The sequence below is a fragment of the Diadema antillarum genome, unplaced genomic scaffold, assembly GCF_040938485.1.
Source record: "Diadema antillarum isolate AM-2024a unplaced genomic scaffold, OU_Dant_1.0 seq00000619_RagTag, whole genome shotgun sequence".
Taxonomy (NCBI): domain Eukaryota; kingdom Metazoa; phylum Echinodermata; class Echinoidea; order Diadematoida; family Diadematidae; genus Diadema; species Diadema antillarum.
This window is the reverse complement of record NW_027271542.1, coordinates 279,223-303,869: the sequence shown is the minus strand read 5'-3', so window position 1 is coordinate 303,869 and position 24,647 is coordinate 279,223. Positions and strand designations below refer to the sequence as shown.

Sequence of the window (24,647 nt, the reverse complement as noted above, 5' to 3'; positions counted from 1 at the left end):
AGTTCAATACGAGTGGTGTTCGTTATTCCGAAGGTTCGTTAATCCGAAAATGAAATAAGGTTCGTTATTTCGAAGGTTCTTTATTCCGAAAGTGAAAAGGAGGTGTGTACTAACAAATCTTCGGAATAACGAGCCTTAGTTTATTTTTGGATTAACGGACATTCGGAATAACGAACCTTATCTCATTTTCGGAGTAACAAACCTTCGGAATAACGAACCTTATTCATGTCATTTTCGGATTAACGAACCTTTGGAATAACGAACGTTATGTAATTTTCGGATAACCGAACCATCGAAATAACGAACCATCGGGATAACGAATTGTAACCTTTCAATACTGGTTGTAAGCAGTCTTTGAGCAGTATTGTACTAAAGTTGTGGGAGGGTTGCAGAGGAGTTGTAGAGAGGTTGCAAGATATATGTATAAAACTTTTTTGTTTCCAGACACTGCGCATAAACTCATACAGTCATACACAATTCATGTTGTCATAAAAGCCGCCAGCAGCAGTATGGGAATGTCCACTCGAGGACTTTCCCTACTTCATGCACAGTGCATTCATAATCTCTTTTCAAGACATAAAAAACAAACAAAAAACAAAACGGTTGATGGTGACTGTGTTTGTGGAGCAAGCTATGAGCTGTAGGAAGATTGAGCTCGAGAAGAGGGTGTATTATTGATACATTGATATCACATTATTGTTTAGGAATGCATCCCTTCCAGAAAAGAAGAAGAAGAAGAAGAAGAAGAAGAAGAAGAAGAAGAAGAAGAAGAAGAAGAAGAAGAAGATATAGAGACGAGAAAGATCATCATCTCTTGAAGTAATCAAGGCACACGATGGGGAAAGACTGCCTATCAACACTAGGTTATTGGAAGGGGAAATTTGGCAAAATTGAATCACATCATCCCACTTCTTCCCTTGCACAATTATCGCCGGGAGTCTTGAAGAGCTCTTCATTTACAGACTTTAAGTCGGTTGAAAATTTGTTTATTATACAAGTGCAATGCAAGTGTTTGAGTCGGATTCGATGTAATTTCCACCAATTATTTTCATTCAAAATCTGATAACTACCCATGACGTCAAATGATTCATGTATCATCAACTTCCACAAACAATGCTGGGATTGAAGTAATTGGATTCGTTATTAACATAATAACATATTTCTAATGAAAAGAAGAAAAATGCTCCTGTCTTCTCCCAAGAAAAAAGCATCATATTAGGCGTTTGAAACAGAGGATAACAACAGTATGACCTTCCTTTACAGCGTTAGGAAAGTTATTAAAGATGATGTTCGTTGTTGTTGTCTCTATTCTTCGGGGCCCCATTTCGTAAAAAAAAAGTGTTAGGATAGCAACTCTTGCGGGAATGGCCATTGTTATGGTGACGACAAGAATCCAGCTTCCTGATTGGCTGTTGCTATGGGTAGTTGCCATTCCAGCAAGAGTTGCTATCCTAACATCTTTTATGAAATGTGGCCCAGGAATCTCACTATTTGACAAGGAAACCATTGGACTGTTTGTCTGTTTGCTTGTTTTTTCGTCCACGAACCGTCCGACCCAGCGAAGTTCAGCCCCCAGTAATGTACACATACCGTCTGTCCTTGCACCTTGTCCTGCCTTTTTTTCAATTTTTCTTTTCTTTGCCTGGATTACATTCTCTAGACATCAGGGAAATATGGCTAACATGTGTTTCGCTATTTCGCTTGTGCGTAATGTGTGCAATGTGACATGCGGTTTTTGAGATGAATTAGAGCCAACTAATGGCAATGACTGATGAACTTTGACCCTCAACCCTGCCGTAACCATGATCGGACGTCATAAATCGAATCATTCTTTTTGTTTGACGATAAATTCTGATTGTTTCGGGATGTTCTGCCGAAATTCTGTGAATGCGTGACGGATACACACTCCTAATAATGTCAACGTGGGAAACACACATAACCATAGTTACCAATCTGAAAGTATATTCTTGAAGTTTTGTGACCATACGAAAAAATAACCGGCAAACTTGTTGGAGGATCAGGTTTTGATGAATATGATTGCCTTATCGTGATATGTCATTCATGTATTTGTTTTTTCTTAATGTTTATGGAACCGACTGGATTGAAGTAATCAGCAAGCCTATACACAAGCACGAGCAAAAACGCAAATTCGTGCGTCCGACTTTACCTGACATAACGCCAAATTTGAAAGAGAAAAATGTCACTGTAGCTGCGTATTCGAGGACAAGATATCGGGGACCATAATGATTGCAGATGCCTTCCAAATCACCACAACCTTACTTCAGTTTTCTGAAGAACGTTTCTTTTCTTTGTCCATGATATCTGTGCCCAAATAATCAAATGCTACCTTAGTCAATGAAATAGGTGATGTTCGTTATTTTGAAGGTTCGTTGATCCGAAGATGAAATAAGGTTCGTTTTTCCGAAGGTGAGTTATTCCGAAACAAACACACTTCCTGCGCCTTGATGTTCGTTAATCCAAAAATAAAAAACGATTTCGTTAATGCGAAAATCAAAAGAAGATGGGTGCAAACGCATTTTTAGAATATCGGACCCTTTTTCATTTTCGGATTGGGAATGAACTTTCGGATAAACTAACCTTGGGAATAATGAACTTTATTTCCTTTTCGGGGTAAGGAACCTTCGGAATAACGAACTGCAACTTACAAGATCGCGGCTGCGGTAGTAACCTTGAATAGGCCTTGACGGGCAAGGTGTGAGCTTTAAATGTGCTTGGTAAAATTAACTATCTCAGTCTCGTCGACATTATGGTTACATAGAATGTCATAAGGATTTCAAAACATGATTGTGAGAGGGTTAATGTTGTGAGGTTAGATAGATACACTGTATTCTTTCCCTTTCAATTCCTGCCACCCTGCTGCTGTCGCTGCCGTGAAGGGAATACTGTAGTTGTCAAACTGGATACCTCTCTCTAACCGTGACAACAACCTCAATCCTGCTGTACTGATCACCAAGCTGGGGGGGGGGGGGGGGGGGGGGGGGTATAAACTTCATTCTTCTAAAATCATCATTCGTGACGGGACCTCGTCAAATTCGTGTTGTCGAATTCATCTTAGAGAAGCACACATGTGAGGTAGTCTGGCTCTTTGAATAGATCAGATGTGGCAGTGAATGCACGAGGGAGTGGCCTTGTTGTAATAGAAGGGTCGAGTGACTGAGGGTGGTGGTTAGGGTTCGGTTACCAGACTCATAACTTGGATTATAGATCTTCCCCAAAGGTTGGTTCGTGTTCTAGACCCCGTCGCTACCAATCTATTTCACATCCCCTTCGGCACTTTTCATTCCAGGTAGACATATCTCCAAGGTGATGTTGGTTATTGTTTTCTGTATCGTTTCTCCTCTTCTCGATTTCTACACTTTTTGATGGCTCGCTGGAGTCCTAGAGGTCATTGCCCTGACACAATGAAACACGTGTGATTCAAGTCCTGTGAACACACCATTAACTTTACAGTTTGTTTGTTTTGCAATTCTTAGGCAAACTACAAATTGAGCTGACAGTTTAACAGTTTGAAACCATCCCAGATGGGAATGCTGTTACACAAAATGCAATGACTGTTGGAATTACGTTTTGTTTGCTTATTTTTTTTTGTATTCATCTATTTTTCTTTCTCTAGCTGTAGTCCATATTTGTTCTATCGAATGGCATATTTATATACTTTCGATATTATTTTCATCGTAACCAAAACTTTATTGATTGTTCACATCATCCTTAATTCTTTAATAAGTAGCAAATATATTTTGGTAACGCAGCGGATAGAGAGCAATTTATGTTGAAAGGTTCCATTTGTGGAGATGTAAGCAGGATTTAAATGTGTTTCTGGAGTTGTCATCACCTCAACGGCGTATTCTGCTGCGGTTAGAGACGGTCACCGCAAAGCGAGAAACATGATTCGATGAGTAGGCGGTGGCAACATGGTACCATCCGTGACAGGTCGGTGAAGGGCGCCACGCACGATGCCGAGACGAATTCGCGGATGCGCGCCGTGACTCAATTGCGCTTATCGCGTCTCGGGATCTCCGATTGGACACCCACACCTTGAGAGTTTGCTCAGTTTCTTCCCCTTTAACCAAAACTGACAAGCTCCTTTTGGTAAGACCGTCCTGTTTCGGCACGGTTTGCAGACACTTATTATTAAGCTGTCGGAATCATTCTGCGGTGTACTATCTGCTCTAAAAGATCCAAAATGTTTCTGCGTAGATTTTATGCGATTGACGTTTTCCAGAGTTCTTGATAATCAGCATACGCTGTTCCAGCAGAAACCCTGCAGTGTATTCATGGCACGTTTGTATTCTTACATTCATGTCACTAAAAATACTTTCAACAGAAATGTGGGAAAAATGACACGTGATCTTTGACATAGAAATTGAAATCACTCTCAAGAAAGTATTACGATCAACCAGTATACGTTTGATCAGGAAAATGTCATAATTTGTGTAAGCACAGATGCGCCATTTATTCACGACTCATTAACTGATGCTTTTTCCTTGGTAATTCATACTTATGTGTAGGCCTACGGGTATCGGGTAGTAGATGTCACCCTGCCCCCCCCCCCCCCCACACACACACACATACACACTTCCAAACGACTTCTTTACAATATTCTCTGTGACATGTAAATACAATTTCTATTGATAATTTTGAACATCGATATGTCGTGTAAGGTGACTGATTTTTTTTTTCCCGAAAGAATCAACATGCAATAGTCGTTTTGTTGTTTACTCGCTGTTTTTTTAATTCCTTCCGATTTAGTTCTTTGATGACTTCATACAAGACGACTGTTATATATATTTAGTAGTTTCTGTTACACTATTACACCAAATCCTGACAAGAATACATATTTTATCTTTATCAACAGCACTTTGTAAGCGGCCGTGCAAACACGGAAAGTGCATCGCCCCCAACACGTGTCAGTGTAACAAAGGGTATCGAGGAAGCTATTGTGATAAAGGTAAGTTATTTGTTTTATATATCTATTCATTCGTTTGTTTTTCTCTAACACTCAAAATAAAACACTTAACTGCTGTTGATTACTGCACTATGTAACTGTAGTACTGACACAATCATGCAAAATCATCATTTTAACCATGATTAAAGCACATTTGTTCCGATGCTCTCTTGAGTTTCATTCATCGCTACTGTCAAGTATGTTTCAAGTAGAAATTATGATGTGTCCGAGCGAGGGCGCCCCATTGTCCAAAATATCAATCCGTTAGTGACAGACTTCGGCACATTGTGTTTGGCATGTTTCGTTGTTATTAATGATTCTGCTGTTGTTGTTCTTTTTTTTACGCAAAAACTCCTTGTAAACTCAGGTCTAAGAATAGAGTTAGTTACCGAACTTAATCACAGTCTTGTTCGAGCATGAATAGCAACCGTTGTGTTCACAGATTCGGGCTACGTGAGGTCATTTAGAACCAAACTCCATGGCAATGCATGGCTATGACGTCCTCGGTGCTACCCATGTATCCCGTGTATAACATTTTACAGTGTCGTAACATTTATGATGATGACGATTTCGGTAATGATGAGCATGGTGATTTGCATCTTTAGCAATATATATATCAGTTCAGCATTGTAGTATCAGGGCTAGTTGAAGTAATCATCTTAGTTTTTACCATTTCCAATACTATAATTTTCAACATCCGTTAACTAATCAGTATTACTGTTTTCATCCTTATTATTGTTATCATCATTATCATTATCATTTTTATTACGTTTACCATTATTATTGAATGTAGTGTAATCTTTATTGTGGGAGTCATGTATCCCAATCTTTGTGAAGTTGTCTGCTCTGCTTAAAACTTATTTCTATTCCTGCAAACTCCGACTAAGCCCCGTTTTCTTACCTCTGTCATCACCGAAAATCAGATTTTCGGCTAGTCTTGAGTCAATGTTTATAAATACCCCATTGTTTGTCAGTCATCATGGCCATACTTAACTGCCAAAAGTGAGTACTAGAAATCCAGGGGGATGATAGAATGCCAAATTTAGGATCCTTCGGCGTTTCTGCGAGCTGTCATAAATCGTAAGTCCTGGTACAAAAACAGAGCCATCTTAAACAATTTTCCATTTCTTTTCTTCAAAATAGGCATTAGAAGAGATTTGCGAAGGGGTGATGTGCGGTGGGCATGACCTGGCTCACTTCTGATTTTACAAGCTAAGACAGATGATTGCATTCCCAGAATACTTTGCGTCTCTCTCAAGTGCATTTTGTATATCAGGGATTCAGAGATTTACTTTAGTATTGCCTCTCAGCTTTCTTCTACTTTTGAAACCCTATCGATATAAATCTTTCTTTTTTATATAAGCCATTTTTTTTTCATGCTCAAACAATCCTATATCTGTGCAAATCTATGTACCTTGACTGACCCGTTGGCTGTATTGGCTTTACTCACTTGCCTTAGTGTCATGTCTGTGCCTGTTACTATTTTCACAAGGGACAATGACGCCCAACCATAGTCCTTTTTATTTCATTTTGATTTTATATAAATAATTAAAATGTTAAGGTTTAATTTGTGTTATTGTTATTACCATCAGAAGCGAGTCCTGGTATCGTTGTTCTTATAGTTTTGTTTGACAGTTGTATATTTTTCTTCTGTCTGATGTCATAAACTAAAAACCTTTTCTCCCACAAACTGAGTCTTTTTAACTGTGTGAGGAGATTTTTCAGTAGAATAAAAGACAACTGAAACATTACTACATTATACATAACTACTGCCTATGTTTCACAGGTTTCAGTTGCACTACTATAAAGGAATTTCATCGTTTCGATATCTATTAGGAAATTTCTATTTAATATATTTATGAGACGAACAAAGAAAGTTAATAATGCTCTTGCTGTTATATCTATGGTGTGAGTATGCCATTGTGGAACAAAACTTTCTGACACAATCATTAACAAAAGCCATCTGAGCAACGTTATCGATTATGGGTATAAATTACTTTATTCCATATCTCTGCTACACGCGGGCGGCCAGGTCAGTTGTTAGAACGTAGGTGGGGTGCTACTCTTCTACCTGCACGAATCAAAGGTATCATAGTTGTACCATAAATGAAAGCGACTTCCTTTTCGAGCCCAGTTACTTTGGTGTCCTTACAAGCACTCAATGTTTTCTTGCTGTTGTTGCTGATTACGCAGAGTAGGAATCCGCCTGAAAAGCTCAGCAAAATGCTCTTTGTAAACATCTTATTTTTATTACTTGTTTATAACTGAGTGCGCTAAAAAAAGACATAATCCTCGTTATTACTATCTTAAGTATTAACATCATCAATGTGATTATTGTTATGATTGATTTTTTTTTTATCGTTATAATCATCTCCACCTTTATTTTACTACTGATGTAGGTCCGATGAAATGGTTTGGATTATTTTGAAGTGATGGTTCCATCGAAAAAACAGACTTCTCCCTTTTAGAAAACATCGTATAAACGGGAATAATGCATTAGATAGTCACTCAAACAGACACGTACGCCTGACACTTATAGCCTTAAATATTCGTAGGTGGGCAAGTCTTGACACCAGCCATTTGATACCTAAGATAATAGATACAATTCTTTATTAATGCACCTGGATTGGCCATGGATTTGGATTGTAATCTTCCAAAGTTCATGCGATGACGGTTGAGCGAAACTCGTCCATATGGAACTCTGCGTGATGGAATGTTCTCCTCTTAAGAAGCTGTCATTCATAACAGCGTCTGAAACCTGATGGGTTCTTTCCTAAAAACTTGAGTAGGTGGTCGCCAAACCGCAACTGGTGACTTCTATGATTGATTGTCGCTGTATTTTCTAACGCGTCATGTGAATTACAAGAAAAAACATTCTGCCTCGTAAAGCATCACTTTAGCATTGCGTGAAATTTATCACATCAATGCTTCCAGTCAATCATGTATCTTCGTTCATCTCTTGAATGTGCCTATTTCCTGTTTTCTACATCGACACACGGCCGTTTAAAACATTACCACAGCGACAAAGTTTGATACAAATTACGTCCTGTTGAGTAGATAAGAGCTATGTATTTTTACATCCGCAAAAAACTGAGCTACTCATTATGTAAGGAAGTACAACTTTCGAAATGCGTGGGAAAGATTAGCATGACAACGACAAAGTAGAATACTGATAAAACATTAAAACCTATGCGTATCTCAATTCTCCTACGTTATGACGCTGTAACTGACGGTTAAAAACGAGAAGTCGTATCAATGTGATTATCGATAGTTACAAAAGTTGACTTTTCATATTGTATTTTGCTTCAAGGGTCTCGCTATAATTTTCTACTACATTGTGTTTGGATCTCCGAGTTTCCATAACTCTCCATACGAGTTGTTTTCAAAGTCTGATTCTATTCTTTGAGATTTGTGTCTCCGGTTTGTTTTTGTTTTTGTTTTTTGTGGGGGTGGGGTGGGAATGGGGGTCTTTTTAACAGCCAAGATCATAGCTTGGGTGGGTCCTGTGTTCGCCAAGGATTTTGAAATAATTCCTAGCCATAAACCTGATCTTAATTTTCATGGTCTTTCCGGTTTGGAGAGTTCACGTTTGGCATGCCACTAGAGACGGAATTCCGATGCCATGCTCTGACGCCTCATGGCTGACATGATCAACTTCTAAAATAGACGTTAAGACAGGAGGCTCGTAGCATCGCCCTCCTATTCCGTTTCTGCTTTTTTTTTGTCTTCATTTTTTAAAGCCAATTTCGGAGAAATAAAAGCCAGCTAGACAGAAATTTCGCAAAGTCATGATAGACCTAATAATAACTTGTAAAGTGAAAAAAGGAGATATCTCCTGAACTGTCCCAAGCGACAAATTAAACCTTTAAAGAAAAAAAAAAGCTATCCTTCTTCCTATCAGATAAAACGTCATAAACTCGAGTCGAGAAATGTTAATGTTTACATCATTGGTACATAGAGGGCACTTGACGTATTGAAACACGGTATTATGTGAGCTTTACCCTGGAATCTCAAAGTAGGAAGTAGCTCCCACTCTTCGATATCGTTTGAACTTTCACTTGTCTCTTGTCAAATGCTTGTCGTTGATTTCACCTTTCAAAAGCACTCATTCAAAAGATTCAAGTCCATCCAGACTTTTTGTGGAAGATTGTTTCGGTGGTATTGTGATTCATGGCTTTTCACTATAGGTGAAGATTATTTCAGTGGGAATGGTTCGTCATGTTTGTTGGAACCGTATCTATCGTTGATGGGGCATTGGCATCACTTCTATTCTGCCTTACGCATTAATTTTAAGTTAATTTAAATCTATTCAAATTTAATCTAATTTTGGCAAAAGTCAGTGATTTGCCTCACATGAAATTCATGCAGTTAGCCCTAATTTCAAGTATAACATACTTTTGTGAGATTGCATTGTCGCATAACTTAATATCGATATGTTCTGCCAATATTCCTGCGGCTCTCAGCGTCGAGAACTCTGGCTTCTTACAATTCTCTCCCAAAATCACTGGCAAATATAGAGTTTAAATGTTTTTGCTATTGTACTCTCATAGGAGTTAATTGTTCATTGTGAATGGACTAAGGAACTAGACTGGGATTTAAACTCTCACTTCAATCCTCATCCTATCCACTATAAAACTGCCTGAGTCGTAGGCAGCGATTTTAAGTGACGTGATGAACGTGTAAATCTTTTACATCTTCTTTTTGTTTGGTGGTCTTATGGCAAAGTTTCAACGATAGTCTTTGTTTTAATAATCATCGTTGCTAAAAAAAAAAAGAGGAATGCCACCATGGTCATTTTACAAGACGCAAGGAGTAAGACACCTTTTGCTCTAATTAATTTCAGAGGCAAACAAAATCATTATTTTACACTGCCCGCAAGGTTCCAACGAATGACCCAAAGTACCCCGACATATAGGCACAGTCTATCATAGACTGATGGGCACTGCATGATTACGTAACATCAATTAATATAATTATTCAAAAATAGCTGGGTAATTTCTGAATGCACCGGTGAGAGGAAATTCTGCGAGGTCGTATTGTGAAGACACCTGAAATTGGTCGATTTAAGTGTTCGTCAAGTTGTGTGTGGGTGTTAGCCAAAAGTCTGGAAAGTATGTAAAAATGTCATATGCAGTAAAAAAAAAAGTGACAAAACATCCACAGAAAGTACAAATAATTTCTCTTGGTATCAAAATACTTTGTGGTTCCAAAAAAGAGCAACGGAAACCAGCGAATTCTCGCTTTGCACGATTTAATGCTTATATAAAATATTTCTTTGTAGAAATTATGAGCATTCATTATATCGGTATGGAGGGCAAAAACATTGGTGGTCTGTTGTTCCTGACTAAATTCTCTCTCCACTTCTTACCTGTCATGGAATTGTCATTGAGCTGTCTTAATAACTTACGTGAAAAACAAAATGAAGACACAATATTGTTAAGTACAAGTCGGCGGGTACAACGAATGAAAAAAGAAAAGGCTTGAAGAACATCGTCAACTTTTTTTTTCAGGTTATGGCTAATTATCCTATTACCACGAAATTTGATCATCCAGAATTTCTGCAGAATGAAGTCTTTTTGCCGATAACAATGCATGACGTCAGAATATGGAACACGACCACTCTGATTTCTATGACAGTTAGAGGAATATAATGACTACTGACAGCTTTGATGGCGTCAAAATAAGAGACATCAAATAAATTGCTTAATGAACCTGCCAGACACTCTCTTTAAAGGCATTTCAGACTTTTTGAGTCATCTAGGGAGGTGGCCTGTGCGATTATCATGATTATAGAGGGAAGTCTGCATAATGTGTGCATTAACGTCTGTAGCTCCCCATTAGTTGTCACCTAGCTTCCGTAATAAAATCACCTGTTCATTGAAAGCCCGTCTATAGAGAGGTACATTACAATCAAACTGTCTCTTAATCTTATAATGAAGGACGCAAATTCATAATGTTGATAGTGATAGTTTTGACAGTGAAATGATAAAAGGTTATGTTTCTCGAGAAGTCCTTTTTATAACAATGCTCAGGACATTTTTTTCTTGTCTGATTTCCTAATTTTCAAATTACAATCCAAATTTTTCAAACACGAGACGGCTTCTATAGCTTCAAGACATCCAATTTAATAGATTAAGGTTACACAATTGCTTACAGTGATTTTTTTTTCAAACCCTAAAATCAAACGCTGGGATTTATCATCTAGTAATTCGAATCATTGAAGATGAACAAGTTTCTTATTTGTTGTTGTTATGATGGATGAAAAACGCCAGTAATAATGATAAAATGATTATCATTATCTTCCATATAATTACAATTGTAATGAGCATACCTACTTTTATCATCATTGCTATCGATATTGTTGATGGTTACATCAGAGGACAGTTGCTTGCCCTTGATCCCCTCGTGACAGTTGATCGATCCCTTGCCTCTTCATGAGTGACACCGGGGTGCGGCGGTGACGTAACAACAGGGAGGTCTCTTTCCACCTCCCTCTCACGTGTCATTTCAAGGGCATTTATGACACCTATGAATTATTGTTCACAGAATCGAATTAAGCTGCGAAATGTCAAACGAACATAGAATTGTATACATATGGGCCCATACATACAGTTTATGGTTTCTCCGTCTTTTCTGAGGGCCTAGATATACCTTTAGTTTTTCTAAATTGTTCAAATCGCCTTTAAGCATTATAATACGATATATTGTCAACATTTGCTATGATAACTGTTCATGCTTCTGCAGCATGTGATCTAGTTGTTTTCATTATCTGAATTTTAGAAGAACCTACTTCTTCCAGGAGTAGAGTATTTTGTCTTTTCTGTTTGTTTCCTATATTTTGGTCTAATGTTGTATCCGTGCTCCTTATGTCGATCTTTATAATCTGTACAATACTGGGATTCACGACTAAAAAGTTTGCTTTTAACAGTTTAAGTAGGTTTCGTTGTATTCTTTAGTATTTATGCTCAGATCAAAATTGTCATAGATTGACTACCATGTTCCCAATGGTCTGCAATAATTTATCGTGCATCTTAGCCTGATATGTATTTCTTTTAGTTTGTTATTTGATGTAGGTCGATTTTTTTTTGTCATTGAAAAATATTATAATAAATTGAAATTGAAGAAAAAATGAACATGATTTTGTACATACGAGACATGCAGAATCTCATATGTGTATGTAATTATGATTATACACAAAAAAAGAGAGAAAAAATAGTGTCAAGACGTGAAGACAAACACACTGTTATTGATGTGTCAAAAAAAAAAAAGATTTTGGCCCTTAATTTTGTTTCTCGAATCCACAGCTCGTAGTGAGGATATGCATGTCCTTCAGTCACGCATATCCCCTAGATGTATCCCTCACAGAAACATAACAGGAAATTTGTCGGACTTTTGTCATTGTCATTAGAAAAAAAAAAGAACCCGTAAAGGATGCTATTGTGATCTGTGTTTCAAATATAGCATCAATGACTACTACTGTATCTCATATCTCAGTATCACTATACGGTCCTTGAAATACAGTAGGCATGTAGTGAAGAAAGAATGGCTAGAGGTTGCAACTTACATTAGGGCCTTAAAGGCCTCTCGCCATTAAATGAAATGGACCAGCCTTAGTCTCATCAATTTGTCATTCCAAGGATTCCCAAATAAAAATTAAAAAAAAAAGAAGAAGAAAGAAGCCGCATCAGCCAATGAAGTGTGCTGGATTGGGATGGATCCATAGAAAAAACAGTACACCTCAACTGGACACGCTTGATTTTAAAGATAGAAAGACTATGGTACTTTCTGCATAGATTTCATGTTGAACTTTCAACAAGTGTGTCTATAAAGGATTACTCAGAGGTCTGGTATGGTGTCTTTAAAGAGAAGAAAAAAAACATGTCAAACTTTATGAAAGTTTTAACAGTAGGGCAATTTTTAATTGGGCAATCTTTTTAATTTATGATTGAATTGTAATTTGTTATGTTTGTCATTGAAACACAACTGCACCTTTTCCCTTAACAAATCAAAAGTTGCAAGCATCCTTTGTGTTCATCCTTGATATTTAAACATTGTGTTCAATGATTGGTCTGCACACTGTGCTCTTGCACTGTAAATTGGCACTTTATGATTTAGATTTACATTCAATGTCAATCCGGACAGTTTTTTACTCTTTTTGTCTGCATGTGCACATGATATTTGTGTACAACAGTTGTAAGTAATTCACACATATTATCAATAATTGACATATTTAGGGACCAGAAAACAGAGAAAGGTGTCTTGCATGATATTAACAAAAGAAATACAAGAAAACTTGAGTATTGTTGACTTGATTTGTAGAATTGTATTTGTGTAGGGCTATTGTAGCGTAATTCCGTTACCATGTGTCTTAGATGTAATTTTCCTACAGATTGTGAAATTCTTAGCTTAAAAGTAGGCAAATCTTGATGGATGTGGTACTTACAAGTTAAGAGATCTTGATTGACATAGTTAAAACTTTAAACCACAGTCGTTAGCATGAACATTTTATGTTGTTGTTTTTTGACAAAAGAAACTCATTTGGCACCTATAAACTTGTAGAAGTTTTAGGTTAAAGGCTAGAAGTACTTATTTAGTTGTTTTATTTTAGTTGAAGGCATAAACAATCTTTATCAAGACATTTCAGAATACATGAGTACAAAGAATTTGTATTTTTTCCAGTGTATTTCAGAAGTCGTAATTCCGTTACCACTGACTTTACGGGGGAAAAACCTGCTGCTGAGAAAATGTGATAAATATTTCAAAAACAATCCAACTAAATTGAAGTTGACACAATTAATGATGAAATCAGACAACAACCTATAGTGTATGTGTTATAGATTTCAGAGAAACTCCTCCCAAAGTCAGGGTTGAAGTTGTGACTCAATTTTCTGGTAATTCCGTTACCATCACACATAGACCTCCTTTGTAACCAACCAAGTGAGAACATTTAACAAATTTGTATTTGGGGTGATAGTGTGAGTACCTCTGAATCTTTTAAATGTGTCAAGAGAAGGCAAAGTAATCAATCCAGTGTACAGGGGAAAAGAATACTGTAGTATGAGCCAAAATTCTCTGATTTGTAATTCCGTTACAGCGGAATTGCCCAGTAATTTTTACGGTAGTCAGTACAGCCCAAGTTTCTTCAAATGATTGAAGGCCGCAGTCTCTTTTCCTTTCAATAGTCGTTACTAGATCAGAGTTTATTGGAAGAAAAGGAAAGAAGGACGTGGGAACTATCCGGTGTCTGATCTTGACTCTCTTTCGAATCATGTTTGTTTACAAGAGAGGCACATTGGTACATGATCGTCGTCGTGCGATGGCCCCCATCTTCTACCGGTGATGATTTATGTGTAGCCATTTAGAACCAAACCCTTCACGGTCCATAATTCAGTGCCATGCAACGTGTCAGAACTTACCCAGACTCTCGAGACAGCTGCAAACGGCTTTGGATGCAGCAGCGTCAACTTCTCCATCTTGAATACACAATGGTCATATAATTCACAGTTTCATTTTGTTTTGCTATTTTGTCATTAACAGTCCCCCTGTCACTTTCATTTTGTTTGGCAAATACAATCTTATTGAAATGGAATATGAGACAATGTAGAAACTGTACATATATAGCCGCCATTGTAAAACGACAGTTCTTTTTTCAGTTTTATTTATCATTATTTTTTAGTCATTATGTATTTTTTTTTTACTGTCATTATCATTATTATCATAATAAGCATTATCTTCATCGTTATTGTTATCATCATCATTATTACTATTATGATTATGATTATGATTATGATTATGATTATGATTATTATGATTATTTTTATTATCATTATTATCAACATCATCATCCAATTATCAGCAAATGAAACACTAAGATTGTCATCATTCATAGTAACCATCACCAATGTTATTTTACTGTCATAGTTAATTTGATTTTTATATTTCATTTTGTGGGTTGTCTTTTTTTTTTCTTTGTACGGTTTGGTTCTCAGCAATTTATTATACCTTTGTTACGCTATCACCCATAATGTGTTTTGTTTTATTCTCTGCCCGTAGACGTCAATGAGTGTGCCCTCCGTCCGTGCGAGCATCGCTGTATGAACACACCTGGCAGCTACAGATGTTACTGCGAGAGTGGATATACTCTGCTAGAAAACAACAGAACTTGTGTAGGTACGTATGCAGAAACAACGGTGGACTCGTCTGCCCTGCTTACATTTCACGGTGCGAAATATGGAAAGTGATACCTGTCGGCAATTCTTTTTCGAAAGCTGTCTGTATGGAGACTTATGATTGGACCACCTGTCACTGCCTATTGTGGCAAATTTTGATTGGATCCTGTGCACATATCAATTCTTCTTTTTTTATCATTACTATTCAATGATGCTTCGTGACTTTTCCAGAAGAATATGTCATACCATGTGATCAGTATGAATTTTCAATGACGTTGTATCGGCTAATTTATAAAGAGCAACATTTTGGTTAATGTGTTTTGATGGACTTTAAAATAGATCGATACAATCCGTAGGTTTACGGCACGGTTTTATCAGACAGGTTTGCAAGGATAGTTCCCCTAGTTCTATTCTTAGACTTTCCATATGAGTCTTAGCCTTTATTTCACTCTCATGTACTCTCCTTCTGGAAATAAAGCCACAGATTCTGAGTTTCTGTCAAATTTGAGGGCTGCTTTATCCCGGAAAGGTTGAACTCGATTGAGCGGAAGCGCGCCAAAATCTGCCCTGACAAGTGTCTTGGTTGATATCTGCTTTGCATTACGAACGCACGTTTTAATCGACCCATTTACGTGTTGATACGTCCATGACAAGGAAGGTTGATACAGGGAACAGCAGATGTCAGTAGATCTCGATTCAAATATTTTAGCATTACCACAATATCGTGTGCCAGCATCATTTTCTTTAACATGAATCTCCGCTTTGTGTTTTAGATGATTTATCAAAATATCTAAATTTAAACAAAGAGAAGCGAGAATGTTTAATTAGAATTATAGTCAAACGCCAAAGCAGTTATAGAACTTTAAAGGGATAGTACAGTATTGGTGGAGCTGAGGACTTGGCTTTTAACTTTTTGCGAGATACCAAGAAAACACTTATGAAATAGTACAGAGCATACCATTTTAAGAGGAATTCAAAGTTTATTTGATGAAAATCGGGTTTGGAATGACTGAAACATCCAAAAACAAAGAAAAACAAAGCGATCGTAAAAAAGTGTGGGTCCCACACTTTATCAGAATTGTTCTTTTTTGGATATCTCAGCCATTTCATAACCAATTTTCATCAAATAAACGTTGAATTCCTCTTGGAATTACATGCTCTTTCATAATTATTTCATAGGAGGTTTCTCATTATCTCACCCAAAAATGCTAAAAACCTGAAGTTAGGTCTCGACCAAAACTGTACGAGCCCTTTAAGACTGAAAGATGCCATCAAGTAAACGTTGAAGGCCTCACATGTCTCGCACTGCCTTGCATTAAAGAAAATCTTCAAGAAATTTCGATTTCATTCAGTTCGGTTCATTTAATTCAATTCGTTCATTCATCCCATTTTCTGATAAAGCAATACAACTGTATTGAATATGCCAATGCAATACAAAACACAATCAAGTACGTTTGTATTGTTTTGTAAAATACAACACAAACGTACATACATCCATTATTTCCCTGTGAAGTGTACTCAAGAGTAAGTTATGTGTACATTTCTTGACACGATTCAGGAAGTGTAAATATTAGAATTACCTCGGTATTAAAAAAAAAACAACATAATTTTATGCATAATAAAGTGGAAAAGACGATGGCGTCATTTCCCTCTAATTTGCATAATTATGTGAAATCATAATTCTATGAGAAATCATCATATCTATCAATAATAAAACTTTAAGGGCTTGATTTTCATAGCTATGCATGCATGATATTTTGATATTAATCTGAAGTAGGTGTGAAATTTCTCTTTACAATAACATCCATTAATGTCCCACAAAAATGTAATAACCTTGATGTTACAAACAACTACTTGTCCAATAATTGCTCACGTGGCTTGTAACGCTCAACGTCCCTCGTCATTGGTTAATAAAAGGAGGGGAAGGGGCACACTATGAGAGCTCTCGTCAAGTTGATGTCAATTTATGGGACGGTCGCCATGATATTATCAACCACCGGTGATCATCCTCTTTTTACTGTCCATTCATCCACGAGGTTAAACGGTTCTATTTCAAGTTGGATAAATAGAGCAGTCGACTTAATATTCACCCTGAATATCAAAGCTACGGAAGAAGTGATAGAATGAAAATCAGACATATTTCCCTCAAATCGTTGTCGTTTCCACACGATGGTAGTTTAATTCGTTGAGGCGGGATCAGGAAGGTCGTGGTACGCCTGAAGTAGTCATCGAGGGGTTCATACAGGTTCGGTCTGTCCATTCCGATGTGGTGTGAAATCGAGCCCCCTTTATTCCCTTTCCTCTAAATCCTTTCAAACAGCTGTACCGGACCAGGAAATGGGAAATTGGAAGGTTATGATCTGAATGTCATCCACGATGTCTTCTGAAAGCTGGACAGATGCGAAATATAGAATACATTTTTGTACAAGGAAATCCATTTCTGTCTACTCCAAATTATCATACAAAATATAGGTAGCCTTGAGAGTTTCTGGTTTAAACTATGGGCATAGTGTCTCCAAAATAGTAATATTCACTGAGGGGCGAAGTCCCGAAGTGAATAGTACTTTGGAGGCACCGAGGCCCTTAGCCAGAAACTCGACATTAGGTAGAGTGCATTATTTGTTTTATATTTGGGATAAAAAAAAAACCGAAGGGAAATGTGATGCAAGAAGCCATGGGGTGGATGCTATGTTGTGAAGGGATCCTATGCAGCGACCGTACCAAGTAGGGTGCGATGTCAATGTGATGTCAAAATTGCTTTGTTAAAATTGTAACATTTCATAGCATGGCTGTAAGAAGTAGGATAGTCACATTATTTCACAAACATAGTAGATACTATTTGGAAAATGTCATAAAAAGTGACGTCATTTTACACATAGTACGCCATGGAGTGTAAATCATACCAACATTCTGACCTGGCTGAAAATACCTATAATCACGTGAAGCTCTTTCCAGTATTCACTACTAATTGCTTCAAATGTAAGGCAGATGAAAGACTGCGAGTTTACGAGGATTTAGGGCGACAGTGCGATCACTGCGCCAGAGAGACGGGTGGAACGCCGTGCAAAGTGTTCATCGCTACGTGCGTTCAGCGATGGTCGCTCTTCGTGTGCTGTAGACTGCATCCATCGCTTTGGAAGATCCCTTGCCAAGACCTAAATCAAATGAAAGAGGAGAGAAAGTAGGACTAGTATTAGCCTTTTGTCAAGGCCCTCTCGCTGTATGGTGGAAAGAGCCTAGCTGTGTCGCTGAGGCCCAGAGCCCGGCGAGAGGGCCTTGACAAAAGGCTAGACTAGTATAAACTAATGTCAAGAATCAATTGGGGCAGTTCATGCTGGTCAATCAAATAACAAGTAAATAACTGCACAGAAGACATTTAGACAACCTTTAACCTTGCATAGACACGATGAACTCAGCGATTACTCACTGATGGCACTTGGGAAGGGTAGACATCACTTGCAAATCAAACTAGAGATTGTAATTTGTCATCACTGACAAATTAAGGTGATCCGATTTTTTTTTTAATCAATGATTCGAGTCCTGATCGTAATAGGCATGACAATACAAGTTTCATCTGTGTTTAGAGACATTGGCCGTGTGAGGTTTGGATTCTCATTTAGAAAAGGGAGTCATATCTGCCATCTTTGGTACCAATTCTGTATACACTGAATAACGAAGATACAGCAACGAATACATATGACCTTTGACCCACCTTTACACTCCCAAGATGGCATCTGAGGAAAAAGTGGTTATTTTGTGAAATGATTCTTGCGACATCGTCTATATTCGTGTGCAAAATATGGCAAAGATAGGACAGGTATTCACCAAGATGCAAAATGCAAAGTCTTAGGTACAACATAAAATCTGGGAGAAATTCACCGAAGGGTAAGTGAGAGCTAGTGCTCGATAAAGAAAAGCATGTCGATTTTCACATTAAAAAAAAATCCCTCCCATAGAGATAACACGTCATAACGAAAATACAGAAAGAAGTACATATGACCTTTGACCTCACTTTGCACACCCAAGATGGCGTCTGAGCAAAAAGTGGTTATTTTGTGAAATGATCCTTGTTACATGGTCTTTGTGTGTGCAAAATATGGGAAAGATAGGACATGTATTCACCAAGATACAGGATGAAACATTTATGACCTTTGACCCTAATTTACATACCCAAGATGGTGTCTGATCAAGTAGTTGTTATTTTATGAAATAATGTACGTGACATGAACTAAACATGTGCAAAATATGGGATTGATAGCCATTGTTGTTGTTCATCTATTGCACAGAAAGTAGTAGAAAGAAAGAAAAATAAAGAAAAAAATATGTTATTTTTTAGAAATTTGAAGGAGAAGCATAAAAAAATCAGAAAAAGATAAAGTTAGGAAGGGAGATTAAGACTAACTAAAGAAAAAGAAGAAAAAAAGTGTTTAAAAAAATGAAAAAAAAATATTGGCAGGGGTGAGCCTCGAACCAGGGACCTTAGGATTACGAGTCGGATGCGCTATGCAATGACCTATTTCATGCTCCATAGGCCCTGTGTATTAAGCAAAATGACGCTGCATCGAAGCCACGTGCCATTTTCAACCAAGTTTTTCGACGTGATGCCGACGTCGTATGAAAAAATGAAGGGCACACTTACGATAGCCCAAAGTCTCAGCTACAACATACTAAAATCTGGGAAAAATTCACCGAAGCAAAAGTGAGCTAGTGCTCGAAAAAGAGAGTCATGTCAATTTTCACTGCCAGAAAAACTGCTCTCCCATAGAGATAACACGTAAACTGGTCAAATTCTACAAGGATACATTCAATCCATTTTTACGAGGCGATGACGTCATCCAATCAAAATGTTGTTTTTACATTAATGAAAGAACATTTCATAAGCTACAACATACTGAAATATGGGAGAAAATTGGCAGAGGATAAGTGAGATACGCTCGAGTAAACTTGGAATTTGATGACGTCATTTTGAAAATTTACTTTTTTTACTTTATTAAGAAATTTGATATCTTTTAATCATTTTGTCAGCATTGCCTACCCATGAAATGACATGTACAACTCATCAGCTTTCAATATATGTAAAGAAAATGGGGGGTCACCGTCCATCCTGACGAGCAAAATCGGATTTAAAATTGGCAGTTTTTTGGCATAGTTGCACTGTATATCGCCATTGACGCGCGCGCGGAATTTCAACTTTGACGGCCCCGTATGACGTCATATTGAGTCGGATTGACTTGAAACGTGGTATAAATATTCCTTGACATTTCAGACATGCGATCAAAGTGAAAAAACTGGAAATTTCAATTGCATATGAGCTGTGCGTGCGTATATGCGCGCGCGCGTACGCGTCCGTCCGATTTTTTCAATTTTTCAAAAAATGCTCCAAATGGTCTGAAACGTGTGCAAAAAAATTTTGAGCTCGATTGGAGCATACAAATATTTCAACGCGCGCGTACGCGCACGTTTGAAGAGAAAATATGAATTTTGAGAACATGAGTAGAATGCGCATAACTTGAAATATATGTGACGTAAATTTCATTGAAAAATTCTATTTCATTAATGAGATATGATTGAGAATGTGTTTTCATATAATGACGTCATAGTGACGTCACGGTCGACTGATCACAATGATACATTAGATTTGCCGTCTTTGGGACATGATGCATACATGATATAATTTTGAAATTGACAGGCAGCGGACTTTCTGAGCTAACCTCTGCACAACTTTTGAGGAGAAATAAAGAAGAAGAAGAAAAACTAGAGATTGTAATTTGTCATCACTGACAAATTAAGGTGATCCGATTTTTTTTAATCAATGATTCGAGTCCTGATCGGAATAGGCATGACCATACAGGTTACATCTGTGTTTCAAGAGACATTGGCCGTGTGATGTTTGGATTCTCATTTAGCAAAGGGAGTCATATCTGCCATGTTAGGTACCAAATTCTGTATACACTATAACGAAGAAACAGCAACAAGTACATATGACCTTTGACCCACCTTTGCACTCCCAAGATGGCATCTGATGAAATAGTGGTTATTTTGTAAAATGATTCTTGCGACATCGTCTATACGTGTGAAAAATATGGGAAAGAGGACAGGTATTTACCAAGATACAAGATGAAACATTAATGACCTTTGACCCTAATTTACATACCCAAGATGTTGTCCGATTAAATACTTGTTATTTTATGAAATAATGTACGTGACATGAACTAAACATGTGCAAAATATGGGGGTGATAGGGGTTTTTTTTCTTGAGTTATTGCAAAGAAAGTAGCAGAAAGAAAGAAATTCTCAATACATAGAAGTTAAGCTTTAATTTCAACCAAGATTCTTAACGTGATCCCGACATCGTATGAAAAAACGAAGGGCCTTTTGCGATAACGCAAAGTCTTAGCTACAACATATTAAAATCTGGGAGAAATTCACCGAAGGGTAAGTGAGCTAGTGCTCGATAGAGACAATCATGTCAATTTTCACATTAAAGAAAATTCCCTCCCATAGAGATAACACGTCATAACGAAGATACAAAAAGAAGTACATATGACCTTTGACCTCAATTTGCACAGACAAGATGGCATCTGAGTAAATAGTGATTATTTTATGAAATGATCCTTGTAACATGGTCTTTGCGTGTGCAAAATATGGGAAAGATAAGACATGTATTCACTAAGATACAGGGTGAAACACCTATGACCTTTGACCCTAATTTACATACCCAAGATGGTGTCCGATCAAGTAGCTGTTATTTTATGAAATAATTCACGTGACATGAACTAAACATGTGCAAAATATAGAAGTGATAGAGGCCGTTTTTCTTGAGTTATTGCAAAGAAAGTTGCAGAAAGAAAGAAATATCTCAATACATCGAAGATAAGCCTGAATTTCAACCCAATTTTTTGACGTGATTTTGACATCGTATGAAAAAACAAAGGGCACACTTACGGTAGCGTAAAGTCTCAGCTACAACATATTAAAATCTGGGAGAAATTTACCGAAGCTTAAGTGAGCTAGTGCTCGATAAAGATAGTCATGTCAATTTTCATTTCCAGAAAAACTGCACTCCCATAGAGATAACACGTAAACTGGTCAAATTTGACAAGATTACTTTTAATCCATTTTTACGAGGTGATACTGTTATCCAATCAGAACACTGTAATTTTATGTTTGAAAGAACATTAAATAAGCTACATCATACTGAAATCTGGGTGAAAATTGACAAAGGACTAGTGAGATACGCTCGAATGAACTTGAAATTTGATGACGTCATTTTGAAAATTTACTTTTTTTACTTTATTAAGAAATTTGATATCTTTTAATCATTTTGTCAGCGTTGCCAACCCATGAAATGACATGTACAACTCATCAGTTTTCAAAATATGTATAGAAAATGGGGGGTCACCGTCCATCCTGACGAGTAAAATCGGATTTAAAATTGGCAGTTTTTTGGCATAGTTGTACTGTATATCGCCATTGACGCGCGCGCGGAATTTCAACTTTGACGGGCCCGTATGACGTCATATTGAGTCGGATTGACTTGAAACTTGGTAGAAATATTCCTTGACATTTCAGGCAGCCGATACGTGTGAAAAAACGGGAAATTTCTATTGCATATAAGCTGTGCGTGCGTATATGCGCGCGCGCGTACGCGTCCGTCCGATTTTTTCAATTTTTCAAAAAATGCTCCAAATGGTCTGAAACGTGTGCAAAAAAAATTTGAGCTCGATTTGAGCATACAAATATTTCAACGCGCGCGTACGCGCACGTACTAAGAGAAAATGTAAATTTTGAGAATATGAGTAGAATGTGCATAACTTGAAATATATGTGACGTAAATTTCATTGAAAAACTTCATTCCATTAATGAGATATGACTGAAAATGTGTTTTCATATAATGACGTCATAGTGACGTCACGGTCGACTGATCACTTTGATTTTAGTTCGATTGCCGTCTTTGGGACACGATACATACATGGTATAAGTTTGAAATTGATAGGCAGAGTACTTTCTGAGCTAACCTCTGCACAACTTTTGGGGAGAAATAAAGAAAGAAGAAGAAAGAATCCGTACAGATACACACTAAAAACTAGAGATTGTAATTTGTCATCACTGACAAATTAAGGTGATCCGATTTTTTTTTTTTAATCAATGATTCGAGTCCTGATCGTAATAGGCATGACAATACAAGTTTCATCTGTGTTTAGAGACATTGGCCGTGTGAGGTTTGGATTCTCATTTAGAAAAGGGAGTCATATCTGCCATCTTTGGTACCAATTCTGTATACACTGAATAACGAAGATACAGCAACGAATACATATGACCTTTGACCCACCTTTACACTCCCAAGATGGCATCTGAGGAAAGAGTGGTTATTTTGTGAAATGATTCTTGCGACATCGTCTATATTCGTGTGCAAAATATGGCAACGATAGGACAGGTATTCACCAAGATGCAAAATGCAAAGTCTTAGGTACAACATAAAATCTGGGAGAAATTCACCGAAGGGTAAGTGAGAGCTAGTGCTCGATAAAGAAAAGCATGTCGATTTTCACATTAAAAAAAAATCCCTCCCATAGAGATAACACGTCATAACGAAAATACAGAAAGAAGTACATATGACCTTTGACCTCACTTTGCACACCCAAGATGGCGTCTGAGCAAAAAGTGGTTATTTTGTGAAATGATCCTTGTTACATGGTCTTTGTGTGTGCAAAATATGGGAAAGATAGGACATGTATTCACCAAGATACAGGATGAAACATTTATGACCTTTGACCCTAATTTACATACCCAAGATGGTGTCTGATCAAGTAGTTGTTATTTTATGAAATAATGTACGTGACATGAACTAAACATGTGCAAAATATGGGATTGATAGCCATTGTTGTTGTTCATCTATTGCACAGAAAGTAGTAGAAAGAAAGAAAAATAAAGAAAAAAATATGTTATTTTATAGAAATTTGAAGGAGAAGCATAAAAAAATCAGAAAAAGATAAAGTTAAAAAGGGAGATTAAGACTAACTAAAGAAAAAGAAGAAAAAAAGTGTTTAAAAAAATGAAAAAAAAATATTGGCAGGGGTGAGCCTCGAACCAGGGACCTTAGGATTACGAGTCGGATGCGCTATGCAATGACCTATTTCATGCTCCATAGGCCCTGTGTATTAAGCAAAATGACGCTGCATCGAAGCCACGTGCCATTTTCAACCAAGTTTTTCGACGTGATGCCGACGTCGTATGAAAAAATGAAGGGCACACTTACGATAGCCCAAAGTCTCAGCTACAACATACTAAAATCTGGGAAAAATTCACCGAAGCAAAAGTGAGCTAGTGCTCGAAAAAGAGAGTCATGTCAATTTTCACTGCCAGAAAAACTGCTCTCCCATAGAGATAACACGTAAACTGGTCAAATTCTACAAGGATACATTCAATCCATTTTTACGAGGCGATGACGTCATCCAATCAAAATGTTGTTTTTACATTAATGAAAGAACATTTCATAAGCTACAACATAC

The 24,647-nt window shown here is 37.3% G+C and overlaps 1 protein-coding gene across 1 annotated transcript in view; it reads left to right on the top strand.

Annotated features, from left to right (window-relative positions):
* The window catches only part of LOC139736022 (uncharacterized), a 127,989-nt gene that overhangs the window by 83,120 nt on the left and 20,222 nt on the right, over nt 1-24,647 (top strand). Inside the window, exons 3-4 of the mRNA XM_071646769.1 lie at nt 4,877-4,969; nt 15,020-15,136. Of these exons, the coding sequence (XP_071502870.1) occupies nt 4,877-4,969; nt 15,020-15,136 (210 nt within the window). The remainder of the gene's footprint in view (nt 1-4,876; nt 4,970-15,019; nt 15,137-24,647) is intronic.